Source organism: Pelophylax lessonae (genome assembly GCF_965119305.1).
Source record: "Pelophylax lessonae genome assembly, chromosome: 1".
Classification (NCBI taxonomy): domain Eukaryota; kingdom Metazoa; phylum Chordata; class Amphibia; order Anura; family Ranidae; genus Pelophylax; species Pelophylax lessonae.
Window position 1 is genome coordinate 164,997,151 of NC_138768.1, and position 20,370 is coordinate 165,017,520.

At 41.2% G+C, this 20,370-nt stretch overlaps 1 protein-coding gene across 1 annotated transcript in view; it reads right to left on the reverse strand.

Moving 5' to 3' along the window:
- The window catches only part of LIX1 (limb and CNS expressed 1), a 247,888-nt gene that overhangs the window by 162,543 nt on the left and 64,975 nt on the right, over window positions 1-20,370 (reverse strand). The window contains exon 2 of the mRNA XM_082258808.1: window positions 1,818-1,981. Coding sequence (XP_082114934.1) covers window positions 1,818-1,981 — 164 coding nt within the window. The remainder of the gene's footprint in view (window positions 1-1,817; window positions 1,982-20,370) is intronic.

A 20,370-nucleotide genomic window follows, 5' to 3' on the forward strand; every position in this document is an offset into this window, starting at 1 on the left:
AATAATGCTGGAGAACACACATAAAATAATAAAATAATTAGAATTTAGCCCACTTGACCTACTATTGAATGTATATTGATGTATGGAAATATATTCTAGACAACAGAAGAATTTGAGCTCAGGTTTGTAGGATTAAACTAGTACAACATTTAAACCAAATGTCCATTTTTGATCTTATTTCGAAATGTTATGCTCTAAATAGGATATAATAATACAGTCTGATAGCACACACAAGACTGTTATGACAGAAAGGTTAGAGGTTACTTGACAAAAGTAACTCCAACTAATAGTGTGTGTTAAGTAGTAAGGATGGTAGGAAAGGATGCTCTTCTTTGTGACTCTACATAGTTACTACTCTAATCCTAAAGCGGAGCTCAACCCGAAAGGGGAAGCTCCCCTTGTCTGCCTCCCCCCCCCCCTCTGCTGCCACATTTGGCACCTTTTGAGGGGGGGTTACCTGGTTTTGACAGGGGCGCCGCGGTGAACTCAGCTGGAAGTTCAGCCCCCCTCCTCCGTCTCCCACAGCCAGCCCATTCACACAGTGCAGCGTGCTTCATGCATGCGCAGTAGGGAACCAGCTGTAAAGCTGCAAGGCTTCACTGCCGGTTTTCCTTAGTGGAGATGGTGGCGGTGGCAGCACCCGATAGTCAATTGAAAAATCGACTTAGGTAGGACACCACTTGATTCCTGGACAGGAAAGTGTCCTAAAATTAAAAGTCAGCAGCAACAGTATTTTTAGCTGCTGACCTTTTTGATTTTTTTTTCTGAAGGAGCCTTTTTAAAGAACAAAGGCCTTTTTTTTTTTCAATTAGAATAGAGTAAGGGCTCTTTCACACGGAGTGGACCGCATTGCATTTTTTTTTTTTTCACGGAGCGGATGACACTTGTGCTCCGTATGTCCGCATATTATCTAATCCGTTTGCGGATGATATACGGACATAATGTAAGTCTATGGGCATTGCGGATGTCAGCGGATGACACCGCTGACATCCGATTTTGCTTCCTTTCCGTTTTTTGAACGGAGGAAAAATAGGGTTCTGTTCCGTTCCAAAAAACGGAACAGAACTGAAAGGAAGAAAATCGGATGTCATCCGCAATGCCATTGACTTACATTATGTCCGTAAATCATCCGCAAAAAAATAGGATGATTTGCGGACATACGGAGCACCCGTGTGAAAGGGCCCTTAGGGAGAGTTATAACCCCTGACAACTTTTTTTTTCTTTTTTGTGATCTATGTCCATTTGGGCTAGTCTTATCTTCCTGGGAATCCCTGGAGTCTGTATTTGTGACTTTAGGCCACTGGCCTAAAAAAAATTGAACAGATCAGGTAGGTCCTCAACTGTATACCTGCTCTAGGATAGTACTGAAGGATGATGGTCAGCATGACAGCAAGGCATGTAGCATTTGCAGAATAAGAGGAAAAAAATGGCAGTCCCAATGTCTCTCTTACAGAGCCTTTAATATTACATGACCCATGCAAGAAAATAGAGTATATTCTGATGCTGTACTTTTATACCTTTCTGATGAGTCATCTGGAATTTAGGCAAGCCTTTCCCATGAGTTCACAGATGAAGCCCAGGTGATTTTAATCATAAAGGGGAGGGGGGGAGAAGTTTAGGAGAGTGTTCTTTACATTTTGAAATGGGAAACATTGGAAGGGAATACATGGCCAGGACATAAAATGACACTTTATAGAGGATTGGGGCACAGAGGTAAGTGTAATTTTTTTAAATTTCCCTCATTTTCTCTTATCCAACAATTCCCAATAGATGAGAGGGTTTTGCCTTTTAAAATATATGAACAATTTAATTCTTACCTGAAAATTTCCAAAACAGCTTCCTCCAGGTAAGGTGACATAACAAACAAATGGAGGGTCAGGGGACGGTACAGACTCATAAGCCACCAAGCTTTCACTTGGAAAGACTGCTTTTCTCTTTTCTTTGTTCTCCCAAAATTCTTGAAGTAAGGCAACCACATTTACTGGAAAAAGAAAAAAATACAAGAATAAATTAGCCTAATTCCCATTATAGTACAAAAATACATCTAAGGAGTTTACCTGATCCAGATGAAATAAAATTACTCTGCACAAGCTACATAAGACTCAGAAGCCTAGATGTACTAAATTCATAGTTTTCAATGAGTTTCTTCTCAACTTTCTTTTGACATTCTATATAATTATGACAATGCTTCCTATACCCCCCAGACCTAGCTTTTTTTTATATCAATGCATGTTGACAAATGGCTGTACTTTTAACTTTATATATACTACATTTTCTGGGAGACTGAGAACTCTATGAAAATTGTATCCTAAATTATAAGTCTCAAAGAAGAAGTCTCATCAGAAGTTAAAAAAGGCTTTGGTAAATCCCTGATGTAACCCTGTGCACACAGCTCTTGTACCCATAAAAGTCTGTGCAGTGGTTGCTGTACTGCATGGTTGGATAGTTGCCCCCTCCCTACCGCTATCCGACCAATCTGGAGTAGGACTTTTGAGTGACAGCACACAGAGGAGAAGGGGGCAGTAAAAACACAGCGCACACATGGCCCCACCTTCTCTATATAATTGCAGCCCACCTCGCTGTTTAGCTCTTTGCATCCTCTTCCCCCTTTGTACTGTGAAAAGACTGAGCCCACAATCTCCCACAGCTGCCAGCTAGATTGGAGATTACTACAATAGTAGATGGACATTTGTTTTGCGAAGTACATCTGCTGGACAGCAATGTTGTTATCCACAAAAACACAAGCCGACCCAAACACAAGCTGGCAGCTATTACACTAGTCTCTCTTGGATAAACGTAGTAGCTTCAGCCCCGTACACACGTACCGATCGTCGGCCGACCGATCGGCCGTCTTTTGTCCCCGGGCTGTCCTGTCCGCTGAAAAGTGCAAAAGACTGCACACAAATTTTGTCCGCCGACTGCAGAAGTGATGTCATGTGATGGTTAACTTTCCCTATGTTTTTTCTTTTCTGAGCATGCCCAGTCTTGCAAATCTGCTGTCTGTCGGCCGAATTCTGTACTGACTGGCGAACAATCGGCCGTTCTGGTGTCGGCATACAAAAATTTTAATGCTTGCACGACAGATTCTGTTCGGCCGAAAGTGCGCTGTCGGAAGCATCATACTAACAAGCCGAAAATCGGCCGATCGTTCGGCGGCCGAACAGTTTCGGCCGACAATCGGTACGTGTGTACGGGCCTTTCCACTCACCAAAATGGCTATACATGCAAAACTGCTACAACTTAACTAAAGAGTTTTAAAATTGTGTGTGTGGGGCTACATGAACACACAGCTGAAAAAGGATTGTTGGATAGGACCTTGCTTTTGAATCGTGTGATGTTCACATTTTGCAAGTACAGTGGTTGGATCTGTAAATATTCTTGTAAAGCTACAGAGCAGTTTTTTTTAAATAATTTTTATCATTACTGGAAAGGAAAAAAGAAAGAGAAAGCAAACTAAAAGAAAAATATGGGATTTTTTTTCTTTTTTTGCAGATTCATGCTTACCTAGGTGGATGCAGCATTGGTGTGATGCTGCATCTGTCCCCCATCGGCTCTAATACTGAGTACCGAGGTTTTAATCTCCCTGGCGGTATGATTCTTTTGGATTTTAGGTGCTGAAAGCGGTACCATTATTTTGCATGTAATTCTTGTGAATGAGCAGTCCAAACCAACTGTATACATTTATTATATATATATATGTATATATATATCTATATCTATATATATATGTATGTATACATATATTATGTATATATATATATATATATATACATATATATATATATATATATATATATATATGTACATATATATATATATGTGTGTGTGTATATATATATATATATACTGTATATATATATATATATATATATATATATATATATATGTATATATATATATATATATATATATATATATATATATATACATATAATTACATAAAACGTAGAATAAAACTGCAGGAAAGGGCACTGGGGGGCAATGTAATGTGATTTTATTTTATTTTGAACGGTATCAGTGTGTTTGCTGTGTTTTACATTCGAATTTGCCGCCGGTTCCACCCCCCGGCGGGCGTCACGTCGCCGGAGACGGAAGCCAGGGCTCGCAGACGATCGGGAGGAAGCTCCGCTGCCGCATACCGCTCGCAGTCTTCGCTGGATCCCAGAGAAAAGGTAAGTAAAACCTTTTCCAGCATCCAGCGATCTTCCTAGCGCTACCCCGAGTGTGACTCGGGGGTTACCGCTTTTTGCTCTAAAATCTTACCCCGAGTCACACTCGGGAATACCGCTAGGAAGGTTAAACACCACCGATTGCTTGGTTCTCCCTGAGCAGAGAGCTGGTGACAGTCAGGTCAGTCTCTGTCCCCCACCTCGCTCATTGGAGCGCTGGGCTATGGAGGGGCGGGAGCGGGCGGCTCAGGCTCTCAGCGGCTCACTGACTGAGCCAGGTGTCAGCCCAGGCATGTGGGCGGATCCCAATTTCACTGTCAAGACTGGCTCTGTGACACCAGCCTACAGCGGGCTTCAGCCCGCTGTCTGCAGAAAACAAGTCACAGGAGTGCAGAACCAACTACACTCCTGTGATTCACAGGAAAAGTACAGCCAAAGGAGCTGTAGGATTGTCAGTTAAAATAACGCAGTGCCGTATTGCAAAAATGGCCTGGTCATTAAGGGGGTAAAACATTCCGGTCCTTAAGTGGTTAAAGTGACACTAAACTCTATTCTTAAAGCGGTATTAAGCCCCCTTTTTTCACCTGGTGATCTGGCAAGTAACACACCTCCTGTATTAGAGTGACTCCACTCTGGGTGAAGGAGAACTGGGGGCATCTTTGGACAGCAGCATTGTCAGGCTGGGGGGAAAGGGGCGTTAGATGGGATAGCAGATTTATATACACTAACAAATTGAAACCCAACTCCAGCTTGCACTGCAGTTGCACAAGCTGCAACAGAAACAGTTTAATCGCTTTTGGAATAAAGGTTTTACATGAATAAATAAAAGCTGATTTTTGTAATCACCCCTATCCGTGGTAAATGGTTTGTCTCAATACTAACTGCTATATTTGCAGGAGAGCTTGTTCTGCGTGTGTAAAAAAACACAGACTTACCGACTGGAATACAAAGTAAAAATAGAGGAAAGAGAGTCTAAAAAAAGAAAACAAATGCAACCATCACATGTAAGAGCCGGGTTCACACTACTCCGACTTGGGACACGACTTGTGTGCCCTCAAGTCGCCCCAAGTCTCTTGTCATCACAAATTCAATGTAAATGAATGAGAGCTGTCTTAATATGCACTACTGAAGTCGCTCCAACTTTAGAAAAGGTTCCTGTACTACTTCAAGGCCACCTGTATCCGACTTGTACACATAGACTTCAATGGGAGTTGCCTCTAAGTCGGATCCTTATCTTATTTCAACCGACTTGTTATCAGACTTTCCAGGAAGAAGAAAAAGATTAGCCAGGCATTCCCCACAGACAAAGTCGCCTCTCATTTAAGTCTCTTCAAAGTAGTGCACAAGTCTCTTCCAAGTCTCTTACAAGTCGCTTACAAGCCTTTAAACAAGTCTCTTCAAGTCACGCTAAAAAGTCGCTCCTTCATGGGGCGACTTTCTGGTCGCGGTAGTGTGAACCGGCTCTAAGAATAGGTAAGCTGCTATAAAATAAATATTTGCTTTTGGGTTTAATACCGCTTTAAATCCAAAAAGTACCTTTCAATTGCCTTTAGCATCCTATAAATCTCCAGGTTCCCCTTTTTTTGCTGCTGTGATCTGACTTCTTGTTAAAAGGTGGTGACATACATTTTTCCATGAAAAACACATGCCATTATTCAGTGGATATATATGGTTTATTGTTGGAGAATAGTTCTATCTATTAAGGATAAGGATATTCTATCTTTAAAGGATAAATTAACTTTTGTACAAATAAATAATAAATATGTGCATTTATTTATTTTTTATTTTTCTGGAGATCAGCAGATCGCTGGTGCCATGTATGCTCCAGCACATCTGTCAGTGTATCTGCGTTCCTGTACGGGCAAGCAGATACATTCTGACAGGAAGAGAGAATGAATCACCATGGCACTCCAAAGTGCCATGGTAGATTATGGAAAACTACAAGCCGCCAGCCGCAAAGGCTTCCGGACCTTGTCGTTTTCCATTCACAGTGTGACACTATGAATGAGTGACACGGCCAGGCGGACAGAGCCCAGAGAGCCACCGAAAAGATCCCCACTAGCTGTCAGATCGGGGATCAGGGAGGTGCGGGGACCGGTCCATTCATAGCATGTTACACTCTGAACTTGGGTGTAACATGTAATATGTTAGGAAAGGTGAACTTATCCTTTAATTCCAGTATGTGAAGCCCACTAACAGTATAGCACAGCTATATAAAAATATATGTAAAACCATTTGTTTTTAGTTTTTATTTAAATAGAATAAGAAATTTTGGGGAAATTTCACTTCACTTCACTTCACTTCACTTCCTGTAGTAAAGAAACAACAGGAAGTAAAAGGATTAAAGGTGGTGATCAAATTTTATATAGTATTTTGCTAAGTATTAAAGTTCTTGCAGTTTTGCAGATTGAAAGTGATGGATTTCCCATTATTTTCTACATTGACGGCAATGTTCATCAAGAGAAAGAGAAGGGGTAAATCTGACCAAATGCCACAAAGGCAAAAATAATAAAAGACAAGGGTTTTAAAACTTCCTTACAATATCTTAAACAAAGCAAAAAAAGTTTGGTTTTAATTAAACAAAGGTAAACTTTAAAAGCTACCTTATTTAGGAGCATGTATAGAGAATATAAAAAATATACACTCTTAGGGAGCACTAAGAACCACAGTTGAAGACCGCTTTCAAAAAAACTTCCAATCAGTTTCTATCAGATCTGGTGTTTTGAACAAAAAAATAATAATTAAAAAAAAAAATTACCAAACTTGCTTTTGGCACCACTTTCTTTTTCTTCCACTTTTTAGAATTCTTAATTTATTAATATGCCATTTATCGACCGGCAGCTACATCCTGATTTTAATGGTTCTCTCAACTTCATTTTCTGGCTATACTGAACTGTTTACATTTCCAAGAAGGAAGCGGTTGAAAGGGGAATATCATAACATCAATTTAGCTTTTCATATTGATGATATCAATAAACACTGGTTTTGGTTTGGATCTGTAAAAAGAATGAAAGACTGGAACAGAATGTAAAGTTGAAAACATCAATAAAGGCTTACAAAATTCCTGTTGGAATCATTTTGGTTTGGCTGCCCTGGAGCCAAAGGAATTCTTTAAGATATGTGTATTAAATAAAACGTCTCCTGATGAATCTGATCAGCCTGTAGGAATAAGCTCTGAGGATGTCTGAAAGATTTCTGTTCACCTGGAACATCAAAAGGTTAATCTATAAAAATGTCAAATAAACTCCAGTCAAAATCTGGTCAGGAAACATCCAAGCCCATGAAAATCACTTTCAGCTGTTCAAATTTCCCTCTGCGGATTAAAGTGGAGCTCCAGCCAAAGCCTTTTTTTTTTTTTTCCATTTTTGAAAAGTAGGGAAAGGATAACAATAAAACCACTGTCAGGTTTTATTGCTGTGACACGGTTTGTGGGACTTATCTTCACCTCTTGCCCAAGGGACCAGTACCAAGACATGAACATTTGGGAAATCTCTTCAACGCAGACACAAACAGCTCAAAAAACATGAAAGAGCTTCTAATTTTACCATTACCCACTTAACAAAAAAAAATTATATATATATATATATGTATGTATATTATTTGTTTTGTGGAAAAATATAATAAAAGAGATATGGAAAATAAAAAATAAAGAAAGCCTATCTACTGTATTTCCACACTGGGAAGTTTCCCCTACTTCCTATTCCAATGGCCACACAAGACAAAGTCAACCCAAAGGAAACACAGTGAGCATTAAAAGGTTCTAGGCGTCCCATACGCTCTATCAAAAAAAAAAAAAAATGTTTGTCTTGAGCTATATTCTAAACTAGGTAACTTGTTCCACCCAAAAAGACATCACCAAAAAGACTCTCTTAACACAATAGGTAAGATCTAGCAAATACAGAGGTCTAAACAGCAAAATAGCAACTTACAGTAGAGCTCCTTTCTTCTATAATTCATCCTAAAAAAGCTATCTATACAAGACTCACCCAAGCTCTACCGCCATATAAATGATATGAAGACAGAGTGCCAGTGCTCAGGACAACCAATACACTGTAGATAAATCCAACAAAAAGCCAGCAACTCGGTGCTTCTTCTTAAAAGATCCAAATACAGCAAATACAATGTCCATAGATGCTAACACGTTTCGGCCTCAGCCTTCCTCATAGCATGCATGAAAAATAATAAAAAACACATATATGTTTCCAAATACAGCCACTCCCTTGGACTGGGGTGGACTGACCAATTAAAACCCTGAAAGGAGTATAATTAAAACTATGTGAGAATGAGAATAGGAAAAGCTATCCATTCTGTTAATCATGCAGAGAATCGACACTTCCTGGAGTGTCGGAACTTCTGCTTCCAAGGCTGCCTATAGCCATTACCCTCCACTATCACTATGTTATTGCAACAAGTAGGAAAATCAGTCTTCACAGATGTTGTGGTATCCTAGGTTATGTATTCTTGTTTCTCACATTGTGCACTCTATAAATAGATGCCATTGTCCAGTGTAGGGGTTGTTTCCAAGCAACATCATTTTACAGGTCTTGAGTGATGTTTAAACGATTTTCTAGACAGTGAGGCAAATTAGAAAAACACTTCCACACATGTTTAACTATGGCTGAATAATTATTTACTCTGCAAATGAAGCAAAGTATGATTTAATTCCATTACGTTTAATAATGAATAAAGAACTAAATATGCTTCCTGCATTAAATGCAATATTAGGTACCTGGCCAAGGAAATCTATAATAACAGGCTGACATTTTAATGAGAAGCAGCGGTGATGCCCAAGATTTGAGTATTATTTGCTTCGATCAGGTGAGGGGTTTCTAGAGGAGGCTTAACGTAGAACTATAGACAGAAAATACTTTTTGTTTTCATTTTGGATAGAGCAAGGTAGGGTTATAACCTTTGTCAGATTTTTTACCCTGTGTCCCATTTCAGAGATTTCCCTTCCCTTTCTGTCCCATGGCCAAACAGGAAGTGAGAGGAAATCGCAGCAAATTAAAGGAATTTCTTGGGGATCCCTAGAACACCAAAACTAGTGTCCCCATTGGAAGATTTCCCTTCTATTACTTCTCTGGGGAAAACCCACAATTTGGGATTTTCTTTTACTTTCACTTTCAGTGATAATGGTAAACAGAACAAATAGTCCTTTAACGGGGACACAGGCAGCCATAAAAAAAGACAAGTGTTCTAATCCCTTTCCACTTCATCCAAAACAAAAAAAAAAAAAAAAGAAAATTTGCCTTTAGTTATATGTAGCAGCCTCCTAGTCAAGTGACAGGTAAAAGCACTGGGTTGCTTTCCTGCTTGTCAGGGAGCAGGATTTCTTGTTAGGCCTGTTACATGTGTCCAGGTGTGATTCAATTGGTCTGAGGGAGTGTCCCCACTGTATCCAATAGGGGAACCTGTTGGACAGTGGAGGAAACCCATCCAGTGGCACGCAGGCTTTTGTGGCAGTCCTGATAGGAGGGCACAACATTTGTGCATCATGGGATTGACCATAAAAGCCAGAGGGACCCTTGTGACAGGGTGTCTTTAGGCAAGTCCCAGAAGAAGTGCACGGCTGTGTCTCCTTCTGCAGCTGTGAAAGGTGGTCACAGGCAGTCGGCCTGGTGAACCTGAAGGTGTTGCTGAATGCCGAAGTCCAGTGGATGCTGACAAGAGGAGTTTGGAGGCAACAGTGACTCTGGAAAAACAGTGTCTGTGAGTACAGAGGAACTTGCCCAGGGGTCTGCCAGGAATGGGACCATTCCAGAAGCTAGGGTCAGCAGACAGGTGTCAGCACACCAGCTTTGAGAGTAAAGGGAGTGCCAGTTTCAGAACCCTGAAGAGAGTAACTAAAACAGGAGCTTTACTAAACATCTTCACCATAGTGGCAGGATGAAGCAGCGGCCTTGCCGCACATACTACAGCATAGTTGGAGTATCCCACTCATCCCTTCTCCTATCCCAGTTCTAAATAAAATACACAAAAACAAATCCCCTGGACTGTTTACTGACTGAGCCAAGAACTTAGGGTCCTTTCACACAGAGCGGACCGTATTTTGATCCGCTCTGGCACTTTTTTTTTTTTACGGAGAAGGATGACACTTGTGTCATCCGGTCCGTATGTCCGCATATCGTCCCATCCGTTTGCGGATGATATACAGACATAATGTATGTCTATGGGATTGTAGATGTCAGCGGATTACACCACTGACATCCGATTTTGCGTCCCTTCCGTTGTTTAAACGGAAGAAAAATAGGGTTCTATTCCGTTCCAAAAAACGGAACAGAACTGAAAGGACGCAAATCGGATGTCAGCGGATGGTCATCCGCTGACATCCGCAATCCCATTGACATGCATTATGTCCGTATATCATCCGCAAACGGATGGGATGATATACGGACATACGGACCGCCCGTGTGAAAGGACCCTTAGAGTGTTAAGAATTTGCCAGCTGTTGCTGAGGATAACCCAGGGGAATCTGCTTCAGGTAGCTCCCAAGGGAGTAGTGCTACATATACTTTAAGATGTGCCTCTGGTGCTTGGAAGCCCTCAATGAAATATGCAAAGAGAATTTCCGGCTTGTTGAAAGGTTTCTGAGAACAGACTGCAGTCATAACGATCTTTAAAGTGGAAGTACACTGCGCCTACTCCCTTCCTGCAGACTCCTGGGACATCATTTGCCTATGCAGAAATAAGCCGGTAACTCAATAGCTCCTTGGTATTATCGTTTATTTGGCTACATCATCTACACAGGATCAGAGCTGACATACTTCAGCCATTACAGCCTTATTCATAGCATGATTAACAATAAAATGGCATTGTTTATTTATTGGTAAAACCCACCCCCCAACAAATGGAAAGGGTAGGACTGAACATTATTACAATTAGAACCAATTAACATCAAATGGTTACACATGGAGCGTGCACTACAGATAATACCACATCAGAAAACCAATAGTATATATATGATTATAGACATTTCAAAGAACGTTTTTTTGTTGTTTAACCACTTCCCGCCCGCCCTATAGGCAAATGATGGCAGGAAGGTGGTTACATTACCCTGACCAGATGTCATATGACGGCGGCAGGATAATGCGCTCTGCGCGCCCCCGGGGGTGCGCAGAGCGGCGATGGGTGCTGCGGTGTGTCACTCTGACAGACCGCATCTCCGATCTCGGTAAAGAGCCTACTGACGTAGGCTCTTTACCATGTGACCAGCTGTGTCCAATCACAGCTGGTCACATAGTAAATAGGAAGTGCCATTGATCGGCTTTCCTCAGTTCGTGCCTGACAGGCACGAGTAGAGAAGAGCTGGTCTGCCGCCCTCCTGACAGGGGGGGGGGGGTCTGCACTGGTAATCAGAGAATTGATTACCAGTGCAGACCCTTGGGATGGGGTGCCACTAGAACCACCAGGGATGTCCACCCATGACCCCAGGGATGCCCACCCATGACCCCATGACCCCAGGGATGCCCACCATGGCCACCAGGGATGGCAATCAGGGCTCAGGGAGCCTGCCAGTGCCCTCCCCATCAGTGCTACCCACCAGTGCCTATCATTGGCATCTATTAGTGCCGCCCACCAGTGCCCATTATTGCCCACCAGTGCCGCATATCAGTGCCATCCATCAGTGCCGATCAGTGCCGCCTATCAGTGCCCATCAGTGCTGCCTATCAGTGCCCATCAGTGCCGCCTATCAGTGCCCATCAATGCCGCCTATCAGTGCCCAGCAGTGCCAGCTATCAGTGCCCACCAATGCTGCATATCAGTGCTACCTATCAGTGCCACATATCAGTGCCCATCAGTGCTGCATATTAGTGCTGCCTATCAGTGCCGCATATTAGTGCCACTGCATCAGTGCCACCCCATCAGTGCCTCCTCATCAGTGCCTGTCAGTGTGGCCTCATCAGTGCTCATCAGTGCAGGAAAAACGTATCTATTTACAAAATTTTATAACATAAACAAAAAACTTTTTTTTTTCAAACTTTTCAGTCTTTTTTATTTGTTTAAATAAAAAAGAAAAAACCTTGTGGTGATCAAATACCACCAAAAGAAAGCTCTATTTGTGGGAAAAAAATGACATAAATTTGGTTTAGGTACAGTGTTGCATGACCGTGCAATTGTCATTCAAAATGCAACAGCGCTAAAAGCTGAAAATTGGCCTGGGCGGGAAGGGGGAAAAGTGCCCAGTATTGAAGTGTTTAAATACGTCAGAAATATCCAAAAAAATATGTATTAAATGAATTTACTTCAGAAATAAGTCTATGTTCCATTTATTGTTTATACCAGCAGGCATTCTAGCATTCAAAGTATAGATCCACCACACTTCCCTCTGCAGTAGTAAGTGTTGCACATTACCACCTCTTGGGGGTTTCTTAACTTGTTTAATTACAAAAAAAAACAAAAAGAATTAAGATTACCTTTATGGATGTCCCTACAATGTCTAGAGACATTCAAAATATTCCTGGCATTGTGGTTATTGGTATCGTAGTGCTCTGAAATCCTGACCCTCAAGGGGGGTATAATGCATATCACATACTGTAGTTTGGAACTTTTACATTCAATAGCATATACCACTGATCTAGTATTACAATTTATGTACTGGGTAATCTTTAAAGTTTTACCAGTGGTAAGAGAAACAACTACATTGCTTTTTGTGTCTGTTACAATACCTACAGGTACAATAGCCGCAACAAAACTAACCCTTAGTAGACAATTATGTCTCAGAATTCCGGTCATTGTCATTTAACAGATTGGGGGAAAGCATAATGCCCAAAGCGGGTGACCAACTACTATAGAAATTGCATCCCCCACTAAGTAATGCATGAATTTCTTGATCCGCATACAAGATCGGTAGATGCTGTTTAATAATAACAGCAATCTGACTAAATTAAAAAAAAATATCACAAAATTAATATGGCTCCTGAAACGTTTTTGGCCCCTAGCAGTTGAATGGGAGTTCTTTTTTATTAATGCTGCATGGTCTCTACTGATGGCTATAGCTTTACCTTTAGAGATCCACTTCTCCTTATACCCTCGATCCCGCAGTCTATTAGAAACTGCCACACATTCACAAACAAAATCGTTCTGTGTGGAACAGTTCCCTGTGGGTATTGCTCTTAGTGTGTGTGTAGGGTGGAAGCTGGGGGCTAACAAGAGGAAATTCCTTTCTAAAAGTGCTGCTCCTAACTATCATTTGCCAATGCCTGGAAACTAAGAAGCAACTGAAAAAATGTAGAAAAAAAAAAAAAGGGTTTCAAAACAAGTAAATATGATATATGTTCTATTTACTAATGCTAGCAGAATAAGAGTTAAAAATAGTCAATATTCATTGAGAGTGTGAAGGTCCACATTAGGGGAAAGGGGAACTAGGCTGTCATACATTGCTGCTTCCAGCTGTTGAATGAGTTGGAGAGAACATTATGGGGGTGTGCCTGCACATGCTCGAGGTTGGGCAGCAGTGGCGGCTGGTGCTCCATGGGCCGGGGGGCGGCAGATGGACCACACCATACCCCCCCCCGGACCACACCAGGCCACACACCATCCCCCCCCCCCGGACCACAGCCAGACAGGAGAGAGGGGAGACAGGAGACAGGACAGGGGAGACAGGACAGGACCCCCCCCCCTCACTCACCCTGCCTGGATGCAGCAGCAGGCGGCGGCTTCGGCTTCTTCCCCCTGTCTTCTGCGTCTCCTCCCTGGCTTCTCCTTTGGGCCAATAGGGGAATGGGTCTCAAAATCCGCTTCCTGATTGGCCAGGAGGAGGATCCGTGTGACAATAGCGAATTTTTATTCGCTATTGTCACACAACTGGGTGGGGTCGGGGCACAGAGCACCCTTTTTTTAGCCCGTGAGAGCCTCTGGCTCTAGTCACATAGTTAAAAAAAAAAAAAGCCCCATTAAACTCCATGCGTCCGTCGCCCTGCATGTAGATTAGGGGGGCGGACGCATGGATAGGGGGGTGGCGCCCCTGCACCCCGTATACACCAGCCGCCACTGTTGGGCAGTATATAGCAGACTCTCATTTTATTTCAAGTATCTACCTTATCTATCTAAGGGCAACCTCAATATTTAGATATATCAACCTGTTCCAATCCCTGCATTACTATCCTATGAGAAGTTTCTGTAAAACAATCTGGCTCCTGTTTTATTTTTATCCTCTTTGGAAACTGACCATTTTTACAATAGTAATAATACAGAGAATGTAATCTAGCTCCAACATTCTGCAATCACAAGGCCAAACAAATATAAAGATGGGATACAGCAACAGTTCTGCCAATGGTCTCTAAATAGATGCAAGGAAACAGTTTTACACTTTTTGACAATGAAAGTGGAAATCAGTTTAACCGCTTAAAGACCAGCCGCCACAGATTTACTCTGCAAACCGACATAGGGGTACGTCGGTTCGCGGGATCGGACTCGGGCGCGCGTGGGCCGGCGGTCCCTGTTTGTGGGAAAAAAAGGACATCAGCTTTATTTGGGTACAGTGTCACACACCGCGCAGTTTTCAGTTAAAATAACACAGTGTCGAATCACAAAAAATGGCCTGGCCATTAAGGGGGTAAATCCTTCCGGTCCAGAAGTGGTTAAAAATCAGAGTTTGAATGCAGTAAAAATCCATGAAAAATCTAAAATGTGGATGTGTTGCTGAATGCTGGTAATAATCAAGAAAATCAAAAGTGAGTCCAAGATTGTGAAATTAGAGGCAAAAATCTTCAAACGTTAATCCACGTGAAGAATCCAAGCTGTGCACAGGGACCACCACCAATACGAAAAAGGAGGGGGCTTACCAGATGAAGTGGACTCACATAAGCTTACGCTTAGTGGGTCTAAATCAGCATGTACAAATTAATGGAAAAACGCAGGGCATCCAGGTAGACTTCAAACACAGTAGCAGCATCAACTGATAAGTCTCTTGAATACAGACAACTCCCACAGCAGAAGGTCCGGATAGAAGAGGAGTCTCAATCTCTTCTCCACACAAACTCAGTGGAAAAGAACACTACACATAGTGTAAAATCATATAAAAAGCGACTAATTTTTTAAAATCCAGAACACTTACAAGAATGATAAATAAAAGCGCTTTGAGAATAAAACATCCTTGGATCAAATGAGATGCAGTGGTGACATAGCAGCAGAGCCAACGCGTTTCATCTGAACAGACATCATCTGGGGTGTCTGCCTGTTGTCTATACTGCATTTTTATACATAAAAAGGTCACCCCATTACGGAAATCACCTGGAATGTGCTCATCTCATTGGCTTAGTGGGTAGCACTCCTACCTCGAAAGACTCAGACCATCGGTTCAAATCCCAGGCATGATATCACCTGCTTAAATTTATTCCAAGTGATTTTAATAGATCCCCCCTAAAGAAGATAAATCATTTTTATTTAAATAAAAAACGATGCATCTATTTGTAACTCTTCTATACAGGGACACAAAGTACGATTCAAAAAGTCTCAGTTCAGTAAATGCTGTGGTCAAACACATCTCTAATTGATGCGGTCAAACCCAACCCCCCTTGGCCCCCTGGTTCTTGCAGATAAGAGCCCATGCCATGGACATAAAGACATCAGGATATTGCAGATTCATTTACTTTTTGTATCTAGAATTTTAACAGTTGTTTTGGCCAGCAGCCAGGGTAAAGAGGACTAAAACATTAGCAAACCATTCCTAAGGATAAAACAGTTTTAGTGTTTTTAGTCCTCTTTACCCGGGCTGCTGGCCAAAACAACTGTTAAAGTTCTAGATCCAAAAATAGGTTATTCGTCAAGATCCCGATGTCTGTATGTTGGTGGATTGAGCACTTATCTGCAAGAACCAAGTGCTAACATATTGTAATGCCTGAAAATACCTATATTAGTCTTCAAACCGATCCCTGTGGAGTCCCTCTGATCCCTCAGGTCATAGCTCACAGATGTACATGGGGCTTAAAAAAATGCCCAAGTCAAAATGAATTATTTCTCCTGGCAAACCAGCTTGTCATGAGGGAACAGTGGCACATTTGGCTGCTGCTCATCAATTTCTAAGTTATTTTGTTCATTTTAATTTCTTAATTCTCATTAGGCTTCTAGCTTTGATTCAGTTCAATGTTTCAATTGTTTTGGATTGTGCTGGATTTTCTGGATTGCTGTTCTGCTGATGAATGCTTCCTGCTTTACAAAATCTGTCCTAACTTGCTGCTGCAGGGCATATACCCCTCCAGGGTATATGTTGTTTAACCTCCAAAGTCTCCCAGGCAGAGGAGGAGGCATCATTGTTATTTAGAGTTTGCACTACAATTTCTGTATTTAATAGAGTTTTATCAAGGTTTACAAGAACAGTTAAGCAAGTTAAAGTCACAAATAAAAAAACAAAATGAAAATATACAAAAATGAAAAACATTTAGTTACTGAAGCCTCCCAATGGGTTAAGATTTGACATTCAGGGTTCCTTGAAAAAGGGTATAGTACAGGATTGAATTCAACACTTTTCTAAGACAGAGTGTATGAATCAGATATTAAAAAGTTTACCATTGTAAGATAAAGGTCACGGCCCGGGTCAGAGTCCCCTGTCGTCTAAGTGCAATTTGCGGATTTAGGCCCAGGGATAAAAAGAAAAAAAAAAAAAAAGGGGGCGAGAAGGACTAGGAGGATAGAGGGGGGGGGGGATAGAGGGGGAAGTTATACCCCTCCTAAGCCTGGCTCCAGAGAACAGGGATTTTATGGTGGGACCATCTGGGGACACTCAGACATGTAGAGGGACAACAAATCGCCCCTCCACATTTTTCCCACAAATAGTTTGTAACTGCAGGGTAGGCATGTACAAATATCAGAAGCAACAAACTCTGCACAAAACAGGTAGAGGCTGTGATAAAAAAAACTCATTAGGATTTGTTGGAATGCTATCCAGTGGAACCACATTTTTGGATTTTCTCCTCTGTACCCTTTAATACACCCGACAGGTTTTCCCCAAACCTGCAAAACCAAAGTGAAAGAGAGGATGGCGTAGAGGATTTAAAAAGTGTGGGGATAGAGGAACGCACAGCATTAATCAGGTATCTAATAACAGATTGTTTGTACGCTTTCAGGGGGATAGTAAAGTAGTGTAAAAGAAAGAATCCTGGGGGGAGATGGCTCTGTCCGTAAACTTCTGTGTTATAGAATGAACCTGCATCAAGAAAGGTTGGAGCATTGGGCAAGAGCAAAAAATGTATAACATTTGGCTTTTTTTTTTTTTATATCCAAAAAAAAGTTTTTATTAATTGAATACAGCCCAAAACAACATAACATACTTCAAGAATATGCACAGATACATTCAGAAGCAATACAAGTGCAGTCAAAATACACAGTAAATGCCACTGGGTGCATGCCACATATATAAGGGCAAGCATATACAAAAAATGGTATATAACCATGTTACCATTCCAGCCACCAGTAATGACTCATGGGTAATCATCCAATGTTGAGTCTTAGCAACATGTCCATGGTCAGATCCGCCGGTGCAAGCCCAGTAACACGTCATCTTTACCTGTAATGCAACGCCAACAAGTGTCCAGGGCGGAAGGGTATATTCCATGAAGTAGAGCTGGGGTATGGAATCAACAGGTAACTATTTTATAGCCGGTTTCTTAATATTTACTGCAATAGGAGAATTTGTAGGAGAGTGTGAGAATGTTTGTACGGTCTTCCGGCATCAGTTTGAATTGGAGATCTTGTTCCCAATCAGTCAAAACTTGACTGGGACACAAGAGAGGGTTCCATGAGCAGAAGTTTATAAGTGCAAGACAAAGCACGACTTGTTGTGGGGTCCTCTTCACATCATTCTTTCTCAAACAAGGACAATTTATGCCCTTTTAGTATACTCTCTCTTTTATTGAATGGTTTGTTCTCAAAGAGGTTGATTTACTAAAAGCAAAAACAAGTAAAGCAGTACTCTGCAAGCAAAGTTTCCCCATAGCTTAGTAATGTGTTGAAGTTTCACTTTGCAAAGATTACCGTGCTTTGACAAGGCACCATTAAAGGTGCTATATAAAAATAAAGTTTGATATCATTATTAAGCCACAGCCCTTCATGGTTCCATACTGCTATATGCTGATAGACAACTGAAGAGCCTGTTTTTGCAGCTGCCTAACACACTACCCCTTGTCCCCTTCAATCACTTTACTTACATACCAAGACTTGGCCCAACACTGGAAGGGAAGTTCCTAACCGAATGTAGAAGGTACTTTGATAATGAGCCCTGTGAGCCTTGAGGCAGAATGGAAAATCCATCTAGAGCCCCTAGCAAAAATACCCTTGAACTATGTATATGTAGGATGTACTAATCTAAATGAATCTGGAATAAATTTGATTCAGTTTCAGAAATCCAAGGTAAGTGAAACAGATACCATTTCTAAAGCTTATTGTAGGTTTTGCCAGTTAGGGGTTTAATGAATATAAGTTTGTGTACCTAATAGTGATAAATAGTGATAACAATAATTCACATTATAAATATCATATTGGTATTTTATGGTTAGGATTAACTGGACCTTCTAAGCTTTTTTCTTCACTCTGGGTGGTCCTGTCTGTGATTTTAACAATTTGGCTTTGACTTCCCCTTCAGTATATTTTTTTTCTAAGAGTTATTGCCTTAAATTATTGTGTAATTATTTGAATCAGTTGCTTTTTTATCTGTGGACGACTAAAATTCCTTAATTATCTTGGCTAAGTCTGTGGAAGTTGTGCCCAAAAAAGATAGACAGAGAGCTAATCTCCAGTTTTGCCTGTGGTCTCAATATACTTGATATTTCCCATTACCTGATTTGCAATGCCTTGTTCTGCATTGTGCCTTTTAGTAGAGACACCTATCTTGGTAGAGGCAGGGTTTTACATCTTCATTTCAGAGCCCCCAGCAAATATAACAAAGAGCAGCACAGTGCCTAGGCACCCTGGTTGAAAAGGCTGACCTAGAAAAAAGTGTTTTTCTTGCTACATCTGCCCCAGTCTACCCATGCCATTTGTCCTACTGAACATTATATTCAGAAGAGAAGTGAGGAGTTTGAATACTTTACAGTTGTCAGCTGTACAGGAATCATGTTTTGTGATAGGGACTCTTCTTCTGTTCAGTGGCAAAGATGGGAATTTGATAAAAAGAAAAGAAAAAAAGAAAAAGGTGCACAAACAAAAAGAGGAGCTATCAGCTGCAACCGAAACTCCAACCTAGGTGGAGAGAAATTAATGAAAAGAGAAGTGTAGGTGCGCTTGATAAATCCTAAGTACTCACTTTGTAGGTAGTGAGAACCTATAGTGTACAATATTAAGTATTTACACAATATTGCAACAGAGGTGATACAAAAAATGTAACATAAGTATAACATGTGAGAATCAAAACATATTCTCTGTGAAAAAAAAAACAAGTCCAATAAAGTCCAGAAACTTGTGCAAGTTTGATTCTTGATATATAAAGTGTTGATTAACCAAGGTGCAGAATGGAGATCACTGATCCACCACAGAACCACATGTGGAAGAGGAAAAGGGTACCCTTACCGACTGGCAAATAAACATGCACTTGAAATGGAATGATATCCCGTTGAACATAAGAAAAATTATCTTCCAACTGACCAATCCTTTACCACGTGAAAAAGTACGTATGGACTCTTACCGGATGACAAATGATATATGAGTATTTTCAGTTCCCTACAACTTCTCTGGCACATCTCCGGCCAAGGGGGGCCACGCTGCACTGCGATCTGGCTCCAGTTGTCTTGGAAACAAAGCAGGATGGGGGCTATTTTGTGGCTATCTTTGGAGGTGACCATACAGAGAAATTGAGCTTTCCTATTGATAAGGAACAAGGGCAAGATTGCTTAAGGAACACCCACGTTGGACAGCAGGGAATCCAGATATCCACTCCCAAATCCTTCCTTTGATCATATATCATTTGTCATCCGGTAAGAGTCCATACTTACTTTTTCACGTGGTGAAGGATTGGTCAGTTGGAAGATCATTTTTTTTGTGTTCAACGGGTTATCATTCCATTTCAAGTGCATGTTTATTTGCCAGTCGGTAAGGGTTCCCTTTTCCTCTTCCACATGTGGTTCTGTGGTAGATCAGTGTTCTCCATTCTGCACCTTGGTTAATCAACACTTTATATATCAAGAATCTTACTTGCACAAGTTTCTGGACTTTATTTTGGACTTTTTTTTTTCACAGAGAATATGTTTTGATTCTCACATGTTATACTTAT